General features: G+C 40.1%; 1 protein-coding gene across 9 annotated transcripts in view; it reads right to left on the bottom strand.

Annotated features, from left to right (window-relative positions):
• Positions 1-26,183, bottom strand: part of RAD54L2 (RAD54 like 2) — a 72,346-nt gene that overhangs the window by 13,672 nt on the left and 32,491 nt on the right. For 7 of the 9 annotated variants that reach the window (XM_079968030.1, XM_079968031.1, XM_079968032.1 and 4 more), the window contains 13 exons: positions 13,572-13,770; positions 11,596-11,735; positions 10,090-10,224; positions 8,109-8,341; positions 7,728-7,910; positions 7,088-7,221; positions 6,251-6,447; positions 5,480-5,822; positions 3,379-3,556; positions 2,665-2,916; positions 2,015-2,133; positions 605-723; positions 144-243 (listed from right to left, as the gene is read on the bottom strand). In XM_079968030.1, the coding sequence (XP_079824156.1) occupies positions 144-243; positions 605-723; positions 2,015-2,133; positions 2,665-2,916; positions 3,379-3,556; positions 5,480-5,822; positions 6,251-6,447; positions 7,088-7,221; positions 7,728-7,910; positions 8,109-8,341; positions 10,090-10,224; positions 11,596-11,735; positions 13,572-13,770 (2,332 nt within the window). Of the gene's footprint in view, positions 1-143; positions 244-604; positions 724-2,014; positions 2,134-2,664; positions 2,917-3,378; positions 3,557-5,479; positions 5,823-6,250; positions 6,448-7,087; positions 7,222-7,727; positions 7,911-8,108; positions 8,342-10,089; positions 10,225-11,595; positions 11,736-13,571; positions 13,771-23,846; positions 23,939-24,168; positions 24,187-24,473; positions 24,571-26,183 lie in introns of those variants that run through there. The other 2 variants (XM_079968033.1, XM_079968034.1) reach the window with 2 other exon arrangements.

The following is a 26,183-nucleotide window of genomic DNA, read 5'->3' as shown; positions in this document are numbered from 1 at the left end:
ATGTTAGCAATAACTTCTGAAGATAGCTATGGAATGATTAGTGCAGACCTCCACAGGTTTCTAAAAGGTCTTAATGCCATCTTTTCAACTGGATCAAACGCCAAGGATTCTTGGTGGCAAATACCTCATTAGACGCAACTTACCGTGTGGAAAGAAGGAAGAGTGAAACCGAAGTGTTGCTGGGGTCGTTGAACTGGTTTATCAGCCGCTCCCTCTCGGAGGCTGAAGTACTACCATCCAGACCTACCCAGTGGAAAATGCATACAAAATGTGTGTTTTTAAATAAAAATAAAAATCCCACAACATCCATTAAAATAAAACAATTATGGGCAATTGCAAGGTTTTGCTTGTTTGATAATATCCATGTGACATTGACATAGGAGGGGGGAAATGCTCAAGCATCAAAATAAACTACTTCTATCCAAAACCAAACAAATGCCTGAAAGCAGTTCATCTGAAAATAAAGGTGGATCCATGCACATCTCCATGGGAAACAACAGAAAAGGTTGCAGACAAACTAGAGAAAATGGATACATTTTCAGGAAGATCAGCCCAGCTGTAAACAATTAGTACTCCAGATGATGGAAGGACACGCTGTACTTACGATAATAATTCACATTTCGGACCCAATTATGGATTCCTTGTGATTCCAAGCCTGGGAGAGAAGGCACTGGTCTCTTTGCCAAGAAATCCTCAATGACAGACAACGTGGAAAGGCTTTGGCTGCAAGAGACAAAGAACTCCACTCAGAAGAGCAAATGAAAGATTTTTTAAAATCCACAGTATAATTTGAATAGAAAAAAGGAGATCCTATTTACAAGTGCAAAAGCTAGTCTGCACTGGCACCTTACAATACACAATGTTCTATTTCACATAATTTAACACACTTCTCATCTGCAACACATGCATGAGGCACAGGCAGGAATCCAAGGCTTCTTGTTTTTAAAATATATTTGAAAGAATGAAGAAACAATGGATGGATTCAGACTTTCAGCACAATCCTAACAAAGTCTACTCAGAAATAAGTTCTGCTGAATACTGCAGGGACTTATTCCAAGGGCAAGTGGGGTTAGGACTGCAGCCATAGTTGGCTAACAAGTTCAAGGGAGTCATCTCTAGGAATAAGTGAGCCTGGACCCAACCCAGTGGATTTGCCATATCAAAAAGCAGATTTACATTAAATACTTCTCTTTTTGGTCAAAGGCAGCTTACAATAAAATCAGTATTACAATTATCCTGCAGAACGACCAAAACATACTTGAATCTAAATCTTAATACCCGAAATCTAACAAGCTTGTTGAACTTCAGAAGAGAAGCTTCATCATTTTATGAAAAACATAAAAAAGCAGGAATCCCTGGATAAAGGATGGGATGGATGGGATGCCACAACTGAGAAGGCCCATTATACTTCAGACATCAAGAGCTTTTGCAATAGGGCCCCCTCGGAACACTGGGAGGAACATATGAGAATGGTGTTTCTAACAAATAACTAGGCATAGGTGATTTAGGGATGTAAATGTTAACATCAGCACATCGAATTATGCCTCAAAACCAAGTGACAACCAGCATAGCTCTTTAAAGGACAGCAGTAATGTGGTCACTTTCCTAGGCCCCAGAATGGCCAGGGGGCTGTAAGCGTTCTTCACTCTCAAGAGTCTCCTCCAGCACCATAATTCAAAAGCATCAATTCTTCGGCGTTCAGCCTTCTTTATGGTCCAGCTCTCACTTCCATACATCACTACTGGGAAAACCATGGCTTTTACAATACGGACCTTTGTTGGCAAGGTGATGTCTCTGCTTTTTAAGATGTTGTCTAGGTTTGCCATCGCCTTTCTCCCAAGGAGTAGGCGTCTTTTAATTTCGTGGCTGCGGACTTTGTTGCCCAGGATTACTGAGAAACCTGCTTTAAGGTCTGTTTTTTATAAACAGCTGGATTGGAGTCAATAGTATTTGGTCACATTTAGCAAGACTCTACAGCAGGAACAAGATCTAAAGTACTGTAATTGCCCCGTACCTGAAGACTAATAATTTGTCTCCAAGTTTCACACTCTCGTCCACAAGATGAAACAGCAACACCATCTTAGGTGAATTTTGCAAAACTCCCGTCTGGTAATCACAAAGGATGTCTTTCGCCTGTGGGTAAAATGGGAACATTCAGTACCATCGTGAACAGAGTTTGCTGCTGTATCCCAGTTCACCAATTCACTACTTAATACTCCCTAACTTCCTAAAAGACATGTGAAAAACACACTTTTTATTCAGAAACAAATCTTTCACACAACATTATGTCACAAGTCATTCAAAAAGAGGCAAAACATAATAATTGATCCCTTGACAGATAATTTAATATCCACTCTGTCTTTCATACCTGGGGATTATTAGCATGAGATACCCCAACTTAAGTGGTGACTCACAGCAGAGACAGACAGACGCATGTATACTGTTATGTATGATTTCAGATCCAAGTACATATTGGATTGGATTAAGCATTTGAGAAGCAGCACATTGGCAGATTATTCCAGGAAACATTGGCAAAATTACCAGAACCAAAGTGCGCAGTATCCTAAAAAAGCCTGTCCCAACCTAAGAATCCTTCTTTATGCTTGAGGAAAAGGAAGGGAGGGAGGAATCAGTCACATTGGAAGTTTTGATGCTGGTACTCACCCACTCATATGTTACAACCTGATTGGCTCTTTCCTGAAAGGGATTGAAGCCAATGCCCTGAATGTATTTGCTGTTGGTCGCTTCCCCAATTGGTGATGCCAAAGCATTGTTTTCCGTTTTGACTTTCATTCCCTGTGACTGGCAGCGTGAATTGGTACCGGCCGTGCCAAGGTCATCCACATCCAGGTCCTGCTCATTGGCCAAATTCTCTTTTTGTAATGCTTCATATAGCACGTCAGGGTGATTCCAGATCTGAAAGGAGATGGCAGGTTACTTTGCAACTATTTAGCCTAAAATACTTCAGAAATTCCATTTATTAATGTCTAGGTGGTGACTATTGACTTTATTTCTAGCCATATGTTGCTCTAATCAAGGGGCTGAGAATGGGAAACAGCAATTCCACGAAAAGTCCGTGCCACCAAAGGGATTGCAGCCCGGGATCTTCTGCTTGCAAAGCAAGATGCTTGACCACTGAGCTTCTCAAAAGGAAGTGTGTCAAACATCTTCTCACGCTACTAATTAGTCTGTGGTCAGACAAAGAACTATAATTAAGATATGTTCCGTACTTCCCAGTAAGAGCTTGGTCTTAAAAGAGGACAGCTGTGCTATTCAGTATCACCACAATGCTATAGAACACCAATACATCTGTATGGATTTCCTGCCCTTTCCATGGACTCCACACAAACCATCTGTCTCTTTCCTATTTAGACATACCTTACAACAGACACAGAAAGCCTTGAGTGGATTCAGTCCCAGCCAGCCACTGTTGCCTGCATCACGAAACCGGTTCATGAACTCAGTGTAAAGAGCCCGCTGGATCTTTGACAAACGCACTAAGATGACATGCTCTTCCTTGTAGGGAAGCTGAACTTTCAGGACATTGTGCCCTCGCCTACAAAATCAGCCAAGAAAAAGAAGGTCAGGAGAGGGAGTGCTCAGACTGGAATCTCTGCAGTGAACCTAAGGACAAAATGTGACTTTCCTGTTATGCTACTGAGGAGGGAAAGCACAGATCACCTAACTTTGTGTGTGATTTATTAACGATAATGACAGGATCTCAAGCATGAGAAACACACTTGTAATTTCCAGGGGGGTTACCCATGTTAAGTCTCTACTTGCCACAATGCTGTACTTCCACTGCTGGGAGATAATACAACTCTGAGTACCAGTGACTGGGAATCGCAAGTGGAGAAAAGCACTGTTGTGCTCAGGTTCTGCTCCCTGGTTTCCCACAGGTGTCTAGTTGGCCACTGTGAGAACAGGGTGCTGCACTAGATGGGCCACTGGCCTGATCCAGCAGGACCTTTCTTAGGTTATTTCGAGTCCTGTGGCATCACAAAGACTTCAAAATTCATCATGGTAGAAGCTGGGGGTTCCTAGCCTAGGCACTGTACCTGCCACCCTCCTCCCAAAAAGCTTCTCTGTGGCCCTAAGTGCCCTCCCAAATTTGTCATTTTAAGAAAATGTTTTAATTAGCTTTTTAAAAAATATTGCCTGTTCCTATGTATTTCTTACTGCGATGTCATGATGCCAGAAGTCCCCTCCACTTTTTAAAAAATAAGAATTACTTTGAAATGTGTTTAAACATTATTATATTATATTATATTATATTATATTATATTATATTATAATATAATTATGATTACTCCCATAGGTCCCCTGTTGTGATGTACTGCTGCCAAAAGGTCATTTGTGTCCCTTCAAGCTCCCGCCACAATTTCTAATTTTTAAAAAGTGCTGAACATTCCAGCAAGTTCCCTGCTGCGATTCTATAATGCAAAAAAGGGGTGTTCACACACCCTCACAAACAAAAATGTTATTTTTTAAAAAATCTTTATTATTATTCACCATTGCCACTTTTACCCTTTGGTCACATCCATTTTGACATGCAGCATGGGTCAATCCTCTGCTCAAAAAGGGTTAGGCCCCCCTGAAATGAGCATTCGCGGACTACAACTGCATCGGATGCAACAGACGGTAAGCCATAAAAGCTTATGCCATAATAAATTTGTACTTCTCTAGGGAACCACAAGATGCTTTGTTGTTTAAGCTCATTGATGGAAGTGGACAATTGTTTTTCTTAAGCCACTGCAAGATTTGAGCCGTGCCTCTGGGTTTGTTACCAAGGAAGTATAACTTCCCAATTGGAAATTTGAGTAAATATTTAATCTATAGTAATATACAACTCAAACTGAACTTGCAACTGTCAGATCTTTGCAAATTACGTTCATAGGCTTCGATGGAAAGTGTTACACAAGCAGCCTGCTATTCACAACATTGCACCAAGATTTAATAGCATGTACATCAAAATGAGATTGCTGGAGCAGCCTTCCCTGTGTGGCACATTGCACCTTCTTACATAAAACTTAAAAGTGGAAACCTCAAGAATCATTTCTCAACTCACAAATGAAATTCAACACTTTGACAAAATACCAACTCAAGAAACAATGGTCAACCTTCAAAATAATTCGTTTCAAACTCTGACGTAGCATCATTTCTCTGATGAGGTAGGTTCTGACGCAGCAGACATAATAATAATAATAATAATAATAATAATAATAATAATAATAATAATAATAATTTCTACCCTGCCCATCTGGGCAGCTTCCAACAGAATATTAAAATACAATCATCTATTAAACATTAAAAGCTTCCCTAAACTCTTTAGCTGATCATGATAGGTTTCTGTTTTCAGATCCAAAAGTCCAATTTACTGAACTGACTTGCAGTACTCAGCAATGTGGCTCAGCACAAAGTTCAAAAGAATTGTTGCGGGGGGGGGACCTAAGGTGCTGGCAATCTGATGGGGCCTCACCTTTGTACAAAGCCCTCCAGCAGGCTGTGCAGGACGTGACTGCGATACCTCATGAGGCGAACATCCTGAGGGGTGCTATCGATACACTGTCCATTCAGGATGGGGCGCTCAAACATGTTACTGAACTCCTGCCGGGTACCAAGAAAGTCAGGACGGACAAAGTCCACCATACACCAATACTCAATTAGGTTGTTCTGCAGAGGGTAGCCAGTGAGTACCACCCGTCGCCGAGATCGGATGCTCTTCAAGGCCTGAGAGGTGCTAGCATGGCAATTCTTTATCCGATGTCCCTCATCACAGATGACCACATCTGGCCCAGGGCGGGACAAAGCTTTCTCGATTCCTGAATGAAAAAAAGCAACATAGGAAGCTGTTGTTCACAATTCTTGATTTAATGCAAAAATAATAATAATAATAATAATGTGAAAAATCCAGCAAAGGAAAATGCATAGGTCAGAAAACATGAATGGATTGTAGTGATAGCCATTCCAATCTGACCGAGGACACTGGTGACAGAAGGACACTGAAACCTTCTTCAGTGGCTTAGGCGATGATTACCACGGCTCCTGTTTAAAATTTCCAGTGAGACTTCACAGAACACATGTCCATTCAATCCATGTTAGAGATAAATATAATAGGGCCTCTGTTTCTAAACAATTTTTGGTTAATAATTTTCCTGTGTCTACATATTAGTAAAAATAACTATCTAAGGATTGCATCTCTTAAAATGGAAGTAAAATTAAGAGTTTTAAAAGACAAAAGCCTCTGAACCTTTTAAAAGCTCCTGCTGACGATCCTCTTCATCCAAATCTATAATGACAGGGCCAGTCTGCTTTTTGCTTTTTTTCCTTCTGCCTGTGGCAAAGGATTTCTTCAATGAAAGGAGACGATACATCTCATAACCCATCAGCAACACACCACCATCAGTCACCCAATCAGTTACCACTTTGGCACGAGCTGCTGTGGTCCTGTAGAGAAAAACAAAATAAAACGTACCAATACGAGCGTGGCGAAACCCAGAAGAATACACTTCCAGGTTTGCTGCATTCATAACCTGAAAGTTACGTATCCAGAGGGTCCCCTGTAATGTGTGGCACCTACGTTTTGTAACTCCCTGTCTACTGACTTCAGACAGGCACCTTCACTGTACTCTTTTCAGTGCCTGCTTAAAACATTTTGTTTAGAAATGCCTTTCTGAACACACAGGTGTTGATGTGTTTTAATTGCTTTTTAGTCCAATATTAAATTTCATCATCTTTTAAATGGTTTTAATTACTTATTTTTAACTTTGCTATTGATAATTAAAAATTTCCTTGTAAGCTGCTTAGAGGTTTTACTACAATCAAGTGAAATATACATTATGGTAACTAAAATAATGTGCCTATAAGCCCTATGGTGATGGTTTAATGAAAGGTGCTTTTCTGATTTTACCTGTTATATTTACTGTTACATTAATTTTTATCAGCCATTTTGCATACGAAGGTTTATTTAAGCAGTTTTGTTCACTTATACAAGCTGCTTTGAGGACCTTCAAGGGTCAAAAGGCAGGGTATAAACAGCAGCAACAGCTGTACACAACACCTGTGTAAGGGTATTAATTGCACTTACTTGTGTTCATCATTCAAGATATGGACTTTGAAGGTACGAGGCTGAATCTCTTTTGGATCATAGTCAGCAGGGAGGGCTTCTGGTGCTGGAAGCCACATGTTGAACTCTGCTAGCCAGTTTTGAAGAGTGTTTACCTGTAAGAAAAGAGGGTGATGGGAAGTAGGAGACACACCAGTAAGGATTCTGAAGCTAAGACCACAGAACACTGAGCATTCAAGGACAAAACCAGCTTTTCAGGTTCAAGTTCATGCAAGTATTTATTCACATGTAACACTCAACTGGTTTTTAAAGGATGTAACAAATACAAGTCTTCTCAAGTAAGAGTGTGTGTGTGTAAGAGAGAGAAGAGAGAGAGAGAGAGAGAGAGAGAGAGAGAGAGAGAGAGAGAGAGAGAGTGTTGGAGTGTTGTGGCGGTAAAGGGGGAGGAGACAGCTAAGGAAGACCACATAGTACCTCCTGCATCTGCTCCTCAGTGCAAGAACTGAGCCTCTCTATGTAATCCTAAAATGGGTATAATTAAGTGGTGGGAAATGGAAGCCAAGAGACATCAGAGCTTGCTCTCAGTTTTGAAAGGCCCTTCCTCTTCCCTCCAACACCCACACAAACAGAACCAACACAGTCTTCTGCCCACTCTACTTACGGGTACAATGGCCAAGACAGTCTTCGCCTCAATGTGCCGGAAAAGTACATCCAAAAAAGAGATGACCTGGAGGGTCTTGCCCAGCCCCATGCTATGAGCTAAGATACAGCCAAACCCACTGCTGGTTTTAAATCTTTCCAAGGATTCCACCAGATTATCATACAGGAAGCGGATACCACCAATCTAGAAAGAGTAACAAACAATGTCAAAGAGATTATGGGTGGGAATGCAACAAACTGCTAAGCTGTATATGCATTTCGTCACATACATATGCAACACTACATGGGCTGAGATTTATCAGGGCATGTTACACCAAAGTACAGCTTCTGAAAAGAAAGTTGTTGAAGTCCTTTGAATGTCCAGACTGAAGATCTCCAGTACCTGGTGTGGTTTTACAGCTCGTGCAAGTTGAGGAGCCAGGTAAATGTCTTCTTCATTTGGTGGGTGGTTGATGTTGACAATTACTTGTCCTGAAGCATCTAACTGGTTTAGAGCATCGTTCACGTGAGCGCCACTGCTCTCTTCAGAAGCATCTTCATCCCCTTCATTGCCAGAGTCACTGCTGTCTACAATCTGAAGGGATTCATCTTCTCCTGAACTTAATTCTATCACTTCTGTAAGACAACAAGACGTGGGAGATTAGCACCTCCATCGTATTTTTATCTCATTTGTAATGTTCATATTGAACTATCTATTCCTGTGCCTTCATTTCCTCTTCTCTCTAGAATAGAAAACTAAGCAAAGTAATAAATTATGAAGGTTAAAAAAATGTAACTAATCATGCTAACAAACTTAGTGCAGGCATACCCAATAACTGAATATTAAACTATCTTGCAATTCTTTCATTTTGTTCTACTTTCAACTAGAGAGTGAGAGAAATGAGAAAAAAGAAAGAAAATGAAGACACATGAGCACTGCTTTCATGAAATAATTGCAGAGTACGTGGAGAGATCAAGTAAAAGACAAAGTGTAATTTTAATGTCAGTGATTTTACAGATGCAAAAATCAGAAATAGATATCCATCTACAAGTCAATCTATTCATTGATATATTGTGGTGCTGTGCAATTTGAAGTTGGTCTCCTCTCTACTGCCACACAGGCCTGGATCAGAATCTTTGACTTTTGGCTCTTGTTTAATTTCACCCCTACTGGATTGCTTCCCACTTGATTCACACAAAAGCAGTTCAATGAAAGACATCAATTTAAGGTTATGCTTTCTTGGTTATTCACAACAACCAAGTTTAGGTTTCAAAAAAGCAAAAGACCTACTGAGGCAATGCCAGTTTGATACTGAATGGAACAATTTGCCTGCAATGAGAAAACTATGTCCCTGGTATGACTGCTTTTCAACTAGCTTCTGATACAATGGTGGTTTATCTACAGGATCTAGTGATTCTAAAATATAGACCAGGCTTCCTCAACCTTGGCCCTCCAGATGTTTTGAGACTACAATTCCCATCATCCCTGACCACTGGTCCTGCTAGCTAGGGATCATGGGAGTTGTAGGCCAAAAACATCTGGAGGGCCGAGGCTGAGGAAGCCTGACATAGACCTTTCTTGAGTGCATGACTAAATGTGCTACTTTCAGCAGTATTTGATGGTTGCTTTAAGAGAACTTCCTTCCATAACTGCATGTTCATGTGGTGATGGTAGTACAGAAACAGTGGCCCATGCACTGTTGTTTTGCTCTTCATAGAGAGACATATGTAAAGAATTAATTACCCCAGAACTATTATCTCAACTGAGGCATTCAGCTGAGATTCAGCTGGTTTTTCCTTGCAAATCAAGGTAAGCTAGTGACAGCAAAAATTCTATCTAATGACATGAAGATAAGGGCCACAACTATGCAGTTTTCAGCTGTATGATTTTTAATTTTAATTTTGTTTAGAAATCGTACCTGTTTCATTTGTATTTATATATATTTGTGCTTTATAAACAAATTGCAATGGCTGGTGCTTTTAAATTTACTATGGAAATTTTACCTGTTAAATTGTGTTCATGTTTGCATTTTTGTACACAAATTGCAATAACTAGTGGCTTATGCAAATAAATATGGACCTACATACATTATGCAACTATCAACTCTATAATATATTAAATATATTCATCTATAAACTAGTCTGGATTCAAACTACCCATGGGTGGCACTCTATTTACAGAGAGCTCTGCTGGAGGGGATGAGGAATATTCACCAATTCCCCCTTCTCAGTGTCCTCACACACACACACACACACCCCAGCTTTTTAGAGGGCTGGGAGACTCTCTGGAACAGCATTAGAGGTGGGGCTGGGGCTGAGACGGGGATACGAAACTGTTGTCGGGCACAGTGAGAGAATGTCAAGTGATTGCTATCTGTTCTTACCATCTTTAATGCTATGGAGTCTTCCTTTGGAGTCATCCTCACTGCCACTGCTGGTGCTGTCTAAGCAGATGACGTCTTCAGATAATACTTGAGGGGAAAGCTGAGCAACCTCTGCAGTTCTTAAAGCAATCTCCTCTAAACCAAAACAGTAAACAATAATAAATAATGCTAAACAACCCAGAGTGAGGAAATGAAACAAAAAACACCCACCTCATTTACTTACCTAAACACTACTGACTTAACTGTTTGTTTGTTTTTTGCTTACCCAAATTAGATCTGATATACAAATTTGTTCTGAAATTAACACTGCTTTGTTTAACTTATAGGTAGATCACTTAATATTGTTGTTTTAAAAAACCCCCCGAATAAAATGTTTTTCTGCAATTCCAGAAAACCTTTTTTAAAAGGTAAAATTCTAAGTATGGTTACTCAAAATATTCTATGGTGCTTATTCCCAGGTAAGTGTGCAAAGTACTGTGGCCTTAAAAACAACATTAAGCCGTTATTTAAGAACAAGAACAGGGAATTGCATAAGAAGCCTCTTATCTTTCAACTGCTAAAATCTTAAGAAGTAGTAAACAAAAAAAGAATGTTAATTACTTTACCACTCTTTCCTTCTTCTCAGCATAACCTGAACTCACTCTGAATAGCTCTGCATTAGATGGTACCACAGGTCATTACTTTGACCACAGAGATTACAAATTCACTTACATTAAAGATGACGGTAATGAGCCCATCTTTTATTAACAGTAAGCCTTACTTAACATGAAAAATAGTTGTATAACATTTGACAGGTATACAACCACGCTAAGAAACCACAAGGAATGATGTACTGCAGCCATTCCCACGGTACTTGTGTAGGGGTTAAAAGTGAAAAAGATAAAAAGATAAAGGACCCCTGGACGGTTAAGTCCAGTCAAACTTGACTATGGGGTCAAGGCTGAGGGAGCCAGTATTGGTCCACAGACAGCTTTCCGGGTCACGTGGCCAGCATGACGAAACTGCTTCTGGCACAACGGAACACCGTGACGGAAGCCAGAGAGCACAGAAATGCAGTACCTATTTATCTACTTGCACTAGCATGCTTTCAAACTGCTAGGTTGGCAAAACTGGGACGGAGCAATGGGAGCTCACCCCATCGCAGGGATTCGAACTGCCGACCTTCCAATCGGCAAGCCCAAGAGGCTCAGTGGTTTAGACCACAATGCCACCCACATCCCTAGGACTAAGGTGACTTAGATTCAAATTCAGCCATCAAGCACAATGGGTGTTCGAAGGCCAGCCAAGCCTATGTTCACAGGGTGAGGATAAGGGGGGGGGGGGTAGAAACCATGTATGCCACACTGTAATTGCCTTGGAAGGAAGGAAGGTGAGATATAAATGCAAAGCGTTTATCTAAGCCTTCTTTGGAAGTTTAGCAAGTTTAGCTTGGGGGGAGGACTGAAGATAGTACTTGTCCTCAGGTAGGTTTTTGGTTCAGAAGTAGTCACCATCATCACTCTTTACCTGGGAGAAACTCTAAGGGTACTGTGGGGATGCTGGCTTGATACTCCTTCCTTTGCTGCTCAAGTCGCTTCCTTCTTTCCAACTCCTCCTGCTGGGCTGCTTTTGTCACAGCTTCCAACTGGTCCTCCCGCAGTAGCTTCCTGAATGCACAAACAGAGAACATATTACTCCAAAACAAAGTTTCTCTATGCAGCTTCTGTTAGCTTCGTTTTGCCAACTGGAATTAAAAACAACAACTGGTGCACAGCTTTTTCAGAAGGAAAGTTACAGGAAGGCCCAAAAACACCACAGGTGTCTCTATTTCAATAGAGACAATTCACTTACAGCTGCAGGGCAAGTGTTTAATTTTATACTAGGAAGGGGCTGGCATTGAAGATATTAATATATCTGATTCTGAAAGTTTTAATTGAAAGGTTGGGGGAAATAAGTTGCTGGTAAGTATGTGCTGTACTACAGCAGCTTGAAGCAAAGTATGCATGCAAGTTAGAATATACAGGAAATGGGTCACATTCATATGTCTTCAAGTTGCAAAGAGGTAGAAAACATTTTGTTTTAAAAATAAAAGGCTAATATAAATACCCCAAGTGGTTTGACATTTGAAGTATGGCATGGCTTCACAGGGGGCACACTGCTAAACAGGGAGGGGGGAGATCCCTTTGCTATAAATAAAGTTATCTAAAACAGAGAGAAGTAGCTTAGGACCTATGTGGTATAACTGGTATATATAGCTACATACTTTTGCTGGCCTGGTAACTCATCTATGAGCTTGTCATTCCAGAAGAAAAGGCAGAGGGAAATTTTGGTGTTGCCAGATATGGGCCACACTCCTAATGCTCTCTACTATCAAGATTATTACATTGGTACTTGGTTTTAGAACAGCTTAGTTTATGAACAACTTGGAAATAGAAAACTGCAAACCCGGAAGTAGGTGTTCTGGTTTGTGAACTTTGCCTTGGAAGCGGAACATGTTCTGCTTCTAATCAGAGGCTTCCTGTTGAGTCTGTTGGCTGTTGAGTGTCAAGCACCCAGGCAACACAGAGGTGATATTTGGAGCTTTTGTTTTTGCTAATTTTTGCGTTTTTGTTTGTGTGGCTTTTTCGGTTTTTTGACAGTGACTTGTTCTTTGTTTTATGGGACTGACTTGGGACTATGGCTTGGGACTTGTTTTTGTGACTGTGTGAAACCCAGTGCAGCTACTGATTGATTGATTGATTGATTGATTGTATGACTGCATAAATGGATAAAAGCCCCCCCCATCCAAACAATGACTATCATCAGTGCATGTAAGAATAATTTTTTTTTAATTTTTATCCTCTTACATACTGTCTTATTTATTTTATAGTACAGTACATTGATTATTGCTTTCATTTTATGAAACAATGGTTAGATAGTAAAATTCATGTTAAATTGCTGCTTTAGGGGTTGTTTTTAAAAGTCTGGAATGGATTAATCCATTTTGCATTACTTTCTATGGGAAAGCACACCTTCGTTTTAGAATGCTTGGGTTTTGGAACAGACTTCCGGAACGGATTAAGTTTGGGAACCAAGGTACCACTGTATATTGCTGTGGATAACACACCTGCCAGAAAAAAAGAATCTCAAAATAATTTTTAAAAGCATGTAATACTAATTAAAGCTCCAAAAGTGCTGTTGGTTCAAAGGAAAGAGCATCAGATTATGCCACTCTTTCATGGGATTCTGCAAGAACAGTCTCAAGGAATCAACCATCAATGATCACTTTTATCTATATGCCTTCTAAATTTGCCTTTCAATATTTTCCTTGTAATAACCACCAAACCTGCGATCTTCCCCTTCAGTAGTATCATTTCATTTCCATTTTAGCATATGTCTACAGCTCTTGAACACACCATCCTAAATTGGGTTCAAGGGACAGTAATAAACAACACTGATAATGACAATCTGTTAATTATTACGATACTTAAATCCTGTACACATTTTTAAAAAATGCTGTTCACCTTATGTTCCTCCTCATGTGAGAAGGTTTCTGAGCCCTCTTCTTTTTGGTGTCCTCAGAGGCCAGGCTCTTGTGCTGATTCTGCAACAGTTTCTCTGCCTGTTCACTCTGAGATGAGGTAGTTGAAGTAGAGCGTTGCCATTCCCCATCTTCACCATGTTGAAGATGATCACTGCCAAACACCGCTTCATGGGACTGGTCTGAAACAAAGAAAGTTAGAGTAAGTTGTACAAAATCAACTATTTCTTTCTTTCTCTTTCTTTCTTTCCTTCCACATGTGCTAATTCAAACCAAGAAGTCAAGTAACTTCTTGATCTTTATCAGTCCTTAAGATGCTGACACCCTCACTCACAAAAGAAATTGAGTTCTGGCAATAGGTTAGACATTTCTGACAGCTTCCACATGGTCCAATGCCACTTGAGCAAAATGATACATATATACCTATGCGTGTGTGTGTTGTTTGTATGTATATAAATACACACACACTACACATGGGAACTGACGTAATTACTATGCCACAGTTACCTCTTAAATAACCATGATATCCTGCCTGCTGAGGTTTTTTTCTTCCTTTTTCTTTATTTTATAAACACATACTGCTGGATTGGTGTGGAGTTGAACTATGTTAGGAGTGGGGAACCTCTGGTCTGTGGGTCAAGCATGGCCTGCTAAGCCATTTCTGGGAAGCCATGCAACATCATGTGTCAGGTGCTAAATAGGGCGGGACTTCAAAGGAACAATCAGAGGTTAAAGTGAGCTCCCAATTTGTTCCTTTGCTGGAGCAAGGCTTGCTCCCATCCATCTATCAGCTGATGGGCCATAGGAGAGAGGCATCTTCAAGGAATAGGAAGCAGTTTCCTGAATGGAACCAGAGGTTCAAAGAACAGCCCCTTGAAAGCCCCTTTCCAAGCAGCCTTGCATTACTCTTTAACACTCCAGTTTTCAGAGGTTTAACAAGCGGCATGGAAGTCAACACACAAAAGAATGTGAGTTTAAGGAGCAGGTGTCACTATGACATCAAGTGACTGACCACCCACCTGCCAATTCGGGCCTGCCAGGGTTTAGGGAGACTAAGGTCTGGACAGAAAAGTTCCTCACCCTTAAACTATGTGGAAGCAGCTCCACTTCCATAAATGTTACATTTGAATGGTCACATGTGGACAACTGTCATGTGTTAAAATAGCAGGACAAAGTGGAGCTGCATTTGTCAAGGGCTCACTGCATGCTGAAAATCTGTTTCATAAGCCAAAAAGCTGGTTGCTTTGGACTCTCAGATCGTACCTAAGGACTCAGAACCCCTTCATATCATGGCAAAGCATTTTAAATGAAATGATCTAAGTGCAAACAGCACCTATTTGCTCTATAATTTTACATTCCTACAAGGAACATGTGCAGCTGAACCAAACCTGACCTCTCCTCTCCTCTCTGCTCTTCTCTCTCTCTCTCTCTCACACACACACACACAGAGAGAAACACATACAGAGGAAGCAAAAGCTAGGTCATTCCTTGAACTTGTTACATTTTCTAGTACAGACACCGCCTTTAGGGAAGCATGCGGCAATAGAAATGTCACAACAAACAAGCCCACAGATTGCACTCATTTACCCCAAGGAATCCCAGTACTGGGAAGAGAGTCTAATTTCTTGGAAGTTATCAGACTAGAACTCTGCTACCCATGTTAAATAACATTTCTCTGGAATATTAAGTCGAAAAGTATGGTAATATTATACAAAGTGATTTTACACCCATGGCTTTTCCCTTTCATTCACAATTATATAACTAGATCAAAAGATTGGATAAAATAGGGCAACAGGAAGCAGCAATAGCAGCACACATGACCATATTCTGCAGGATGAGTCATTAAACCAATGACTTCCCCAGAGTCAAAAACAAAGCCATAGTTCATGCAGAATTCTGAAGGGCTGAAGAATCCAATATTAGAAGCAGACAGCTACAGCTAACACACATTCCCTTCACATATTTTATTTAATGAGTATTTTCAGAAATCAGAAATAGATAAAACCCTGGGACCCAGTAAAATATTTGTCTTGGTAGTTCTGATCCCTTCTCCCGACCGTGATGAAATAATAGCAATAAAAAACAAAAGGCTATACAGTGGTACCTCGGGTTAAGAACTTAATTCGTTCTGGAGGTCCATTCTTAACCTGAAACTGTTCTTAACCTGAAGTACTACTTTAGCTAATGGGGCCTCCCGCTGCCACCACCGCACAATTTCTGTTCTCATCCTGAAGCAAAGTTCTTAATCCAAGGTACTATTTCTGGGTTAGTGGGGTCTGTAACCTGAAGCATTTGTAACCCGAGGTACCACTGTACCTACTTCTCACATGCACACCTCTTCTCTTCTGTGCAACCCCGCTACCCATGGTCTACCAATTTCCTGTTCACCTGGAGTGGGATGAGGGAACAATTGCCGTCTGTGATAGTAACCTAACCAATGGGCAGCCACAACTTCTACAAACACACAAACTTCTAAACTTTTCAACTTAGATCTCCTATCATTTTGTCCTTCCCAATATACTGCTTTTCCATCATTTTGCCCTCTATGGGGTGAATGCTTATTAGGGCAAAAGTAACCTCTACCTGACAGTGGATCAGATACAACATGTCAGATGCATATGTGCATCTTTAACTACTTATCTCAGCTTTATGCCTAAAAATAGGTCCTGGGTAAGGGTTGGTTCAGACGTCCAGAAGAATGAAATGACAAAATGCTACTTCAGATTGCAGGCACAGGGAAATCAATTTTTTAAAAATAACTTCTCAAGGTAAACAAGGTAAACACAAAGCTCCTTGCAACTAGAACAGCAAGAAATGGGCCATTTCTCTCACTGCTATCTGCAAGCTTGAGGGGAGAGAGAGTTGTTTTGTGCTTCTAAGGAGTTCTTTATATTGAAGAACATTTAAACATAGTGCTGACTGTAGTTTAAAGTGGTACAGCCTACATTATACTACTACATTCTATTGTATAGGCCAAACCATGTAATACTAGCCCCTCCTGCAGCACCTTGGTTGGTCAAGGCAGCAGTGCCAGGTGAACTCCAGGTATGCTTTAGACTCTATCAATGAAAGAACTGTCAGTGCTGTCAGTGAGTCCCACTTGCAAAGGAACAATTGGGAACCAACTTCAAGCTCCCAGTGGTTCCTTTGTAGCCATATCCTTACTTGCCCTTCCATCAGGTGTGGGGGTGGATGGTTGTGGTTTGGGGAAAATGGCATTGTCAGCCAAACGGTGACCTATGCCTGGCCTAATTAGACCCGTGGACCAGAGGTTGCCACCCCTGCTCTGGAGTGTGTCTCAGAATCCTCTGCAACTCAAAATTTGTTTATTATTTATTTACATCACTTGTATAAGACCTAATCAATCACACCCTCTGGGAGGTTAACAAAAAAAGTTAAAAACCATTTAAAAATAAATAAAAACTTGCACTAACAATAAACAGAATAAAGCCAGGCTCAGTACAAAACTAACTAAATCTAGCAAAAAGCAAAACATATGAGAGCTAAAGAAAAAAGCCAAGCCTATTAAAGTGCCTGGGAAATTTTTTAAGGGGCTTCATGTCCTGCTGAAAAGTCCATTATGCAGGCACTAGGAAAGATGTTCTGAGGAGGTCATTCCATATCTGGGAGGATAAAAAGAGGAGTGGCAAAAGCAGAGACAACCATGGCATGCATTTTAAGACATTCAAGTGTGGGATTCCACAGTGAGAGGAATCCGCCCCCAAACAGGGAATTTAGAATATTCATTAGCACAAATAGAGAGGTATTTTGTTGTCTGTATTACACCAACTGAGATAAGGCATTCTAACCTCCTGCACAACCAAAAAATAAAAATGTGTGCACGAAGTGGAAGGAACTTTCCCTAGAAGCTGCTCACCTCACTGTTGTTTAAAGAAGCTGCCATCAGAGGAAAATTGCTCTACACCATTAAATGAAGAAGTTGGGGGTTACCAGAAGGAGAAAAATACATTTCCTACAACATCTCCTGCAATATGCAAATGTATGAAAATCCCTGTATTGAACAAAACGCAGACTAGAAATTAGGAGAACTTGAATTGCTCCAGTGACAAATTCTTTGCAAAAACAAGAAGAAAAGAGAAACCCAATTCACTACTGACCAAAGATGTGAAAACAACGCAAGTGTGACTCTTCTAGGTTCTATCTGCACAAACAAAATAATCAGATAAATTCACCTCTCACTAAGGATGGGAAGGGAGACGTCCCTGTGCCAGACCCTAGAAGTGCCAAGTCTGAAAAACCCTGAAGCTTTTATCAAGCCAGCTAATTAAAGAGCAGTCTCAAGCCTTCTGGCAGTTCAGTAGCTTTAGGTCCCTCCCACTCTGGAAAGGCCTAACAAAGAACTAATTACATAATGATTACATAAGATGACACACCTACAAAGTCCAAATGCACTGACAGAGCTACTCTTTCTGAGTATCATAGAAGGCAATAGGACCCAGATAGATGTATTACTCCTCTGTACATGGAATCAGAGCACCATCCTCAACAACCCCTCATACAGAAAAGGAGTTCTAGGATTCAGAACGAGTACAGTGGTGCCTCGGGTTACAGACGCTTCAGGTTACAGATGCCACTAACCCAGAAATAGTACCTTGGGTTAAGAACTTTACTTCAGGATGAGAACAGAAATTGCTTGGCGGCAGCAGCAGGAGGCCCCATTAGCTAAAGTGGTACCTCAGGTTAAGACCAGTTTCAGGTTAAGAACAGACCTCCAGAACGAATTAAGTTCTTAACCGGAGGTACCACTGTACACTGCTTTTGCCTACACTTATCATCTCACTGTCACTTCATTTCCTTTTTGCCAATTATTGTCTTCTCATTTTCATTCTCACTCTCGTCAGACTTCCACTTGCTTCCACAACTGTCAGAGACATTGTCTGCTAATGCTACTTTTTATGACTCTGATTCTCACACAGAAGAGCAGAATGTGCATTTTTCAAGACTTAGCCAAGAATGAATCCAAGGGGAAATAATAGCTAAAGTAAGATGGTGAGGGAAGAGGCAACACCAAAAAAAATGCAGGAAGCCCACATTTAAAAAGCAAAAGCAGCAGCAGCAGCATACACTCCGAAAATCTGGAACATCTAAAGGCCAACCTCAGTGACAGGCAATTTATCTTCTAACTCCAAGATTATGCAAGCCAACGAAGGCACCAAATACTCACGAGCTCTTATTCTGGCCTCGCTGCTGTACACAGTAAAGAGGCCTGAATTACATAAACACTAAAGAGCACTTATATAAGCTTTTATGAACGTGTCTCTAAATGACAACACTCACAAACCAAAAGAAGAAACCAGGTAGCTGATCTTACTAAGTGTTAATCATATATACACAATATGGACCAGGGCAACAGAAGAGAACATTATCCTCATCGTTTTTAGCCAGCACTACACCTTTTTGACTCAGCAGTAGGAAACATGTTTAACAATCTGCAAAACTAATTTTTATTCTCAGCCACAGCACAAACATTCTGGGATATTGTTGAATGCAGTGTGGTTAATTACTTGTCTGCAAAGCGATCTGAAAGCCACATGTGGCAGGAGAGAGATAAATGGGGGGGGGGGGAGAAACGACATTATTCTGCTACCCTACTAAAAGAAAAAAAAATATTACAACCTTTCCTACTACTATCTAAAATCTAAGCTCTTCCCCCCCCCAAAAAAAAAAAATAAAATAAAACCCTGTCACACATACATGTCTGAATTGGGTAATTAAGTCATCAGTTAAATACCAGAAGTCTGGAAATTTCCACTTTCAAATTTACAGCAATTAATTTGCAAAATGACATTTCTGCTTCAGTCATCTCACTCCTCTACTAACAGAGATAGGGTCACAGTGACCTAGAATATTTTTCAAGGCCTTCTCTGCTAGGGAATTTCAACAAGTGATTACTTTCATCAGATACACAGGAAGAATAAGAAACTGTACAGTACTTTCTGGCTGTTAGGTAGTTTTCTAAATACCCAGGCTAATTCCCCCACCCCCCAAAAGAGCAAAGTGCTATGAAAGGACCTGTTTTGCCTGAAGCACTTTCCAACTTCTCTCATATTAGAAGTCACAAGCATTCAAGTTGGGGCTTACTACCCTCTACAAATAGAGTATTTGTTCCAAGTGCTAAAATAGTGCACCTAAACTAGAAACATTCTGGCTCCTGTAGCCACATGTTGTAGATGCCTCCTTTGCTGCATTAGTGCAGATGCTATTATTATTTCTCTAGATCAACTAATATTCAGGGTCTGAAGAAAGGAGACCGAATTGTGAGGGGGGAGGTATTTTGTATTATGCAATGGTTACATAAGCTTTCATTTTCAGTAGGCAGTTGTTACAAGTCATAGTATTTGTTTTATAGTAGATTTTTCAGGGTGGTTAAAGGCAAAGAGAGGCCTCTTGGTGGCTTTGGAAATGTGCAGCACTAAGATGGAAAAAAGACCCTCTATTGCACACTCACATTTTGCTCCCAAACCAAGGAACCTGACACTTGACAACTGAGAGAGCTGCGTGAAAGATAAGATCAAGCAGTCCCTCCATTATCAAGTGCCCCATTTTCACGGCAAAAATTGGATAATGTGACTTTGAAATCACTAAATCCCAGCATTATTCTTTAAACTACTTGCAGTTTTTAGGTGGAATTCAAGCTGCAATTTATTTGATGTTCTGTCTGCACAAGCATATCAACTTGCCAGGTGGCATGGTCACCCCTCCCTTTTGCTGTTCGGAGGGCTCTCCCAACCCCAAAATTCAGGGGGGCACAGAGCGGGGGAAGAGGGGGAAGCCCCATTGTGCAAGTAGAAGTCATTGTATAGGGTTTTCACTGATATGTCTGTTAGGTGAATCCTGCCCTTTGTTAAGGGCAAAGATTACAATATTACAGCTTTGCAGTTAACCATTCACATAATGTTTCTTTGTGGGGAGGTACGCTTTCAGGACACGCTACTTAAGTCCCTCTGTTATGTACCCATGCCCAGCGCATATTGTTACAATCACCATATGTAAGCATCTATAAATTGCTCTATGTGGTAAGCCGTTTTTGCAGTGTGGAAAAATGTAGCCAGTAATTAAGCTTTGAGCTGCTACAAAAAACGACACAGGAGCCACCACATTGGAACATGCTATTGTATGGAACAATCTTCAAATAACATGCATAACCTTTCAATTGTAGCCAGAGTTGTGATAAACAATGCCTCAAAGGCAGATGAAAACAGGGAGGTTTTCGTGATTGATGAAATATTTGTAGATAATGTTATCATTGAATGTTATCATTAGCATTTTACGCTTCTGACAGTTTGAGAAACTAAGGCACTATGGCCAACTGATATCTTTTAAGACCACAAAGCCAGCATAAAGTTTGAAGAACCATGACTTCGCTTCCACCCCACCCCACTTTATATTAAAAACACCAGATCAAGCTTTCTTTCCCCCTTTCTTCTTTTCTTTACAGGTTGCTTCCCAAAGGGATGCGAGTGAGTGAGGGAAAGAAATAACTAACTTAATTGCCGTTTTCTGCTTCAAGATCAGTGAGAATTCCTCTGAAGTTAAGCAAGAAAGGCTAGTTTCAGAGGAAGATAATGAACATAACAAGTAGCAGACCCCCCCCCCCAAACAATAATGAATGCTTTCCTAGATCAAGGTTTTCACTGTGCAAGTTTAAAATAAAACAAAAACAGTATTTGAAACAACCTGGGTTACTTTTCCAAAAAGCAACAACAGAAAAACAAATGAACACCATAACGGCATTCATGTCTTTTTCTGCACTGTCTTCTCGCTTCCATCAGGAACATAATGTTTTTCTTAATTTATCAAGTGAGTTTCTTTAAAGTCTGCAATTTCAGGATGATTCCAGCAAAGAAATATTTAAGGCAACAATTCACTACTTCACCACATGGTGGAACAACAAAAGTTTGCAACACAATTTGCAAATCCCCAAGCAAGGTACCAGATTTGTTGTCCAGGCCAGCTAACTAAATGAATATCCCTTATTCTGCTGTACTGCAATCCCACAAAATAGAGTGGGCGTTCAAACTACTAGACACCACAGCCAAGTTGTCCTCTTTTTAAAAGGAAATTGATAGCAGAAGATAGTGAGGCGTGGTGTTAACACTTAGATTATATTTCATGAAAGCTGTAAAGTGAACCTGATTAATCAATAAAGATTATTAAAATCAAGTGATGAGGAAAGATTTATTGGAAGTATTGAGCAGTGCAGACATAGAGCTGAGGTCAAATTTAAAGCCTACCAGACTTACGACTTTGTGCAAATTACCTGGCCTATCTGCACAGCAGATTTCACATAATAAAATTGAGTTAATAAGCGCTCTGTAAGGTAGCGCTCTGTAGAGGTAGGCAACCTAAGGCCCGGGGGCCGGATACAGCTCAATCGCCTTCTCAATCTGGCCCATGGATGGTCCAGGAATCACAGTGTTTTTATATGAGTAGAATGCGTCCTTTTATTTAAAATGCATCTCTGGTTTATTTGTGAGGCATAGGAATTTGTTCATTATTATTTTTCAAAATATAGTCCGGCCCCCACATAGTCTGAGTGATGGTGGACCAGCCCACGGCTGAAAAAGGTTGCTGACCCCTGGTATAGTCATATAAGACCTCCTCAAAAGAAGCAACAATTTTTATTACACTGTGATAATACATAGACAAATTAGATAGTTTGATTATAATTTTCATATGCTGGTTCAATGTAAATCATTAAGTGCAGAGCACTATTTTCATGTTGATTTATCACTACATTAATGAATACTTTTAAAAGTCCATTGTAGTTTAAATTTAGTGTCATATATGGACGTGAGAGATGGTTTAAAACTAAACTCATTATTCTACATGCATTAGAGGGGATGCTCAGGGTTTTGCTCATGAATTTTTTTCCAAAAAAGTGTGTTAGTCTAATAAACTTTTCAGCTAGACAGCAAAATAAAGCCGCAGAATCAAAAGTTACTTCTTACTACAGAGTCAAAACAAAATGCTCAGTCAAGTCCTTGCAGCTCAGCATGGTCTGTTAGACTGTTATGTTACGCAAAGATGAGACAGCAGTAATTAGTACTGTACTCCAGTGGCTCCAGTTTTAATCTTTTTTTACAATCTAATTAAATTTCCCATTCCCAGAAATCATGGGCCTTCAACATTTATAAATTTCCTAGATCCTGAGGTTCTTCATTCCCTTTATCAAGACTGATCTCAAAGTGTCTTACTCCTGAAAGTATCATTCCTTTCTTAAATAGTAATTTGTAATTTAAATTTGCAATTTTGACTTGGACCCATAAACCAGTTAAACATTTGTTGCATTCTCGCCACTGGATTGTCTGTACTTTTTTAAACCATTCATAGAAAGATAAAACAGAGGCCAGCAAAAATACACATACACGTGATTACTCTTATCAGTTTCAAAATAAAGTCCATATAACATCACTCCTATGAGGAGTTTAAAAAATAAAGTACTTTATGCCTACCTCCTCTTTTATGAGTTTACTGGGAAGAAATCAGTTTTCTGAACTAGAAAGGTAAACTAGGTAAACAAGAAAGGCTGAACTAGGTAAACAGGAGTAATTGATAAAGATACAAAATAAATACCAGTGAGCATACACAACTAAATGAGATGTTTCAAACAAGACTTTTTCATAACAGAATTTCAGAACTTTTCATCTCCCATATATAACCTATTTGTAAGAAGGCAAACCTAATTCTCAGAATTCCAGGGATGAACAATAAAGTCTGTCGGAAGTGCAGTGTGTGCATACATAATGCACATACACTTCCACTATCCTGTCCTAGGAAATACAGAACCGGTAAGAACTCTCAGAACTGCAGAAGTATGTAGATTCAGATAGGGAGAAAACACATTAAATAACACATGCAAAATATGCCACATCCTTGCTCAGGAAAGCAACAAGTGCAAAGAGGCTGCAATATGAAATAATAATCCTACCAAAACAAATACAAGAGTTAATTGGTTGTTTTACTAGAATCCTCAGACTTAAAAAGTAGTAAATAGCCTTATACAGTGTTCAAGATTATACAGTCAGCCTCTCATGCAAGTCAAGACACTCAACTTCCACCAAATTATTGACTGCTGAATAAATAATGAATCTCAATGTATTGTTTTACAAAATATTATATTCCAACCACTCTCTCACAACACCACTGCAACACATCCGATTTCTAAAAACAATGAATTGTTTGCGAAATCAATGGAAGAGGAGTAGTAGATGGAAAGGAGACTTCCATGTCTTACCTGGGAAGTGCTGCGACTCATCCAAAAGGAGCATTTTGCTCAGTGTACACGGCTGACTGCAACACAACCTTCTTTAACAGCTGGTTCTGTAACTTCAGCAGAAGATAATATGGCAAACTGTCAACTACTATGAGCTATTCTAGCCCCAGACCAAATGCCTGAAGTCAATGAAAATAATTTATCATCTCTGCTTGGAATACCATAATCACACCAAAAATGTGCCTTTTGCTAAAATAGCAGAGAAAAGAGAGGAAACAGACTAAACAATGTCATGGTATTCGGATATTCTAATCAACAGCACTTAGCAATCTATCCTACAAACCTGTATTGAGCACATCCAGTGAATATAGATCCTGTAACTTGGCTGTGACTAAGAAGGGTCACTTACATAACCAATTAAATATGCCTAGGTTTTAGTCTATATAGCACTGGCACTTATTTTCTTTCCCAGCTCAGGTCCTCAAAGCCATGAGTACAAAAAAAAAAAGCCAGCAAGTACTTGAGGACCAATCACAGAAGCTATTCTGTCCTATTGACAGAAACTAGCATATGTGCTAAATTAGAGGAGGTACCCAACACTACTCCTGAAAAATAGCACAGTCAGTAAAACAAAAAGAAACCATGTACATTTTGGGAGGTCTCTTCTCTCTGGGGTGGCTGCTACAACAAAAGTTGCACGCTGTTTTCATCTGATATCATTTACTCAGCCCGCGATCCATTTGAACTAGTGGAAGAGAGCAGGAATAAAACGAAATCCTTACATAACTATTCAAACTCAACTGGGGCCCCACACAAGGGGAATTCTAACAGGCAACAGGAAACAAAGAGCAAGAGCTCCAGAAATTAACACCAGGGCTAAGAGGGTGGGGGTAAGTTAGCATATCAACATACTGGGAGCCATTAAAAAGAGAATCGTTGCAAGTTTAATTTTATTAACAGCAACACAAGGTGTTGCTAACCCAACACAATTCCATATGTGTGAAAACCAACCAATATGTGATCTCTGTAACCTAAATAGTGGCAGCAACGACCTATTGGCTTTAGCTCAAAAAATTATTTTTTTATGTGGAGTTGCTGAGGCCAACAGCAATCAAAGAACAGTGGAGAGGTCTGAGGCTGATGGGAGTTGTAGTCCAAAATGTATGGAAGGTACCAAGTAGGGGAAGGCTGTTTTCTAAAATACACTCCCACTACATAATGCTTCATTTCATAGTAGGCTTATTAAAAGCTATTCCTCTGTATTACATCTCATGACAAAATATTTATTTATTTTCCTTTTTTAATCCTATCCCAGGTATTTTCCCTCTGCTTTTAGTGACAGTACTGTCAGTACCGATACAAGATCTCTTAATGAGTAGACAGATGAAAGCTCTTTTTGCACCAGATTTTCCTGGCACATAAAGAGCCTTTTAAAATATCTGTGGTGCTTTCCAAGCAAGGCTCTCTCTTCTCACAAAGTCTGGAAAACCAGGGTTGCTCAAGAAGGGGCTTGCCTCCAAGGGCTTGAGTATACAGTCATACCTCGGGTTACAGACGTTTCAGGTTACGTTTTTTTGGGTTATGGACGCGCCGAAACCCGGAAGTACCAGAACGGGTTACTTCCACGTATCAGCGGTCATGCATGCACAGAAGCGCCAAATCACAACCCACATGTGCGCAGACGCGCCACTGCGGGTTGCGAACGTGCATCCTGCACGGATCATGTTTGCGACCCGAGCGTCCACTGTACACATTTTTGTGTACACACGGAACCTTTAGAACTGAACCCCAGCATAAGACATGATCTTCCTGTAGCCATCCATCTGGACGCAAATTTAAAAAGCAGCACAAAAGAAAATGGATACAAAAAATGAAGACAAGATATGAAGTTGGCACACACCAAAGAAATAAGAACGTCTACTGATTTCAGAAGGCTTTGGTTCCAGCCCATTAAAACACATGCAATATGACCACACGATTTACCTCTGCTATACTCTTTTATTTCTCAGACTGCTTCAGGCTGCAGTCTTTTATTTCCCAGACTGCGACTCTCTTAGGAAGTATCCATAAGCAACCCAAGAATAATAAATTCAGGAGTACATAATAGGGGGTTGGTGGGGGGCTTTGTTGAGTCAGCAATGTGTTGAGTCAGCAATATTTACTGATTCCTTGCTTTAAGCTAGAGAGCACTTACTACAACTGATAACTCTATAGACTATATAGGGTTCTAGATGTCAAACTTCCACAATCAAATGTTTTGATTTAATAGTATAATACTGGTCAAAAGTTGTCTTAGAAGTATGATAAATGCACATATGGTCCTTGATTTTATTTAATTAAAAAACTCCAATCCAAAAT

Source organism: Podarcis cretensis, assembly GCF_951804945.1.
Source record: "Podarcis cretensis genome assembly, chromosome: 2".
Classification (NCBI taxonomy): Eukaryota; Metazoa; Chordata; class Lepidosauria; order Squamata; family Lacertidae; genus Podarcis; species Podarcis cretensis.
This window is presented reverse-complemented; position numbering and strand designations above follow the sequence as displayed.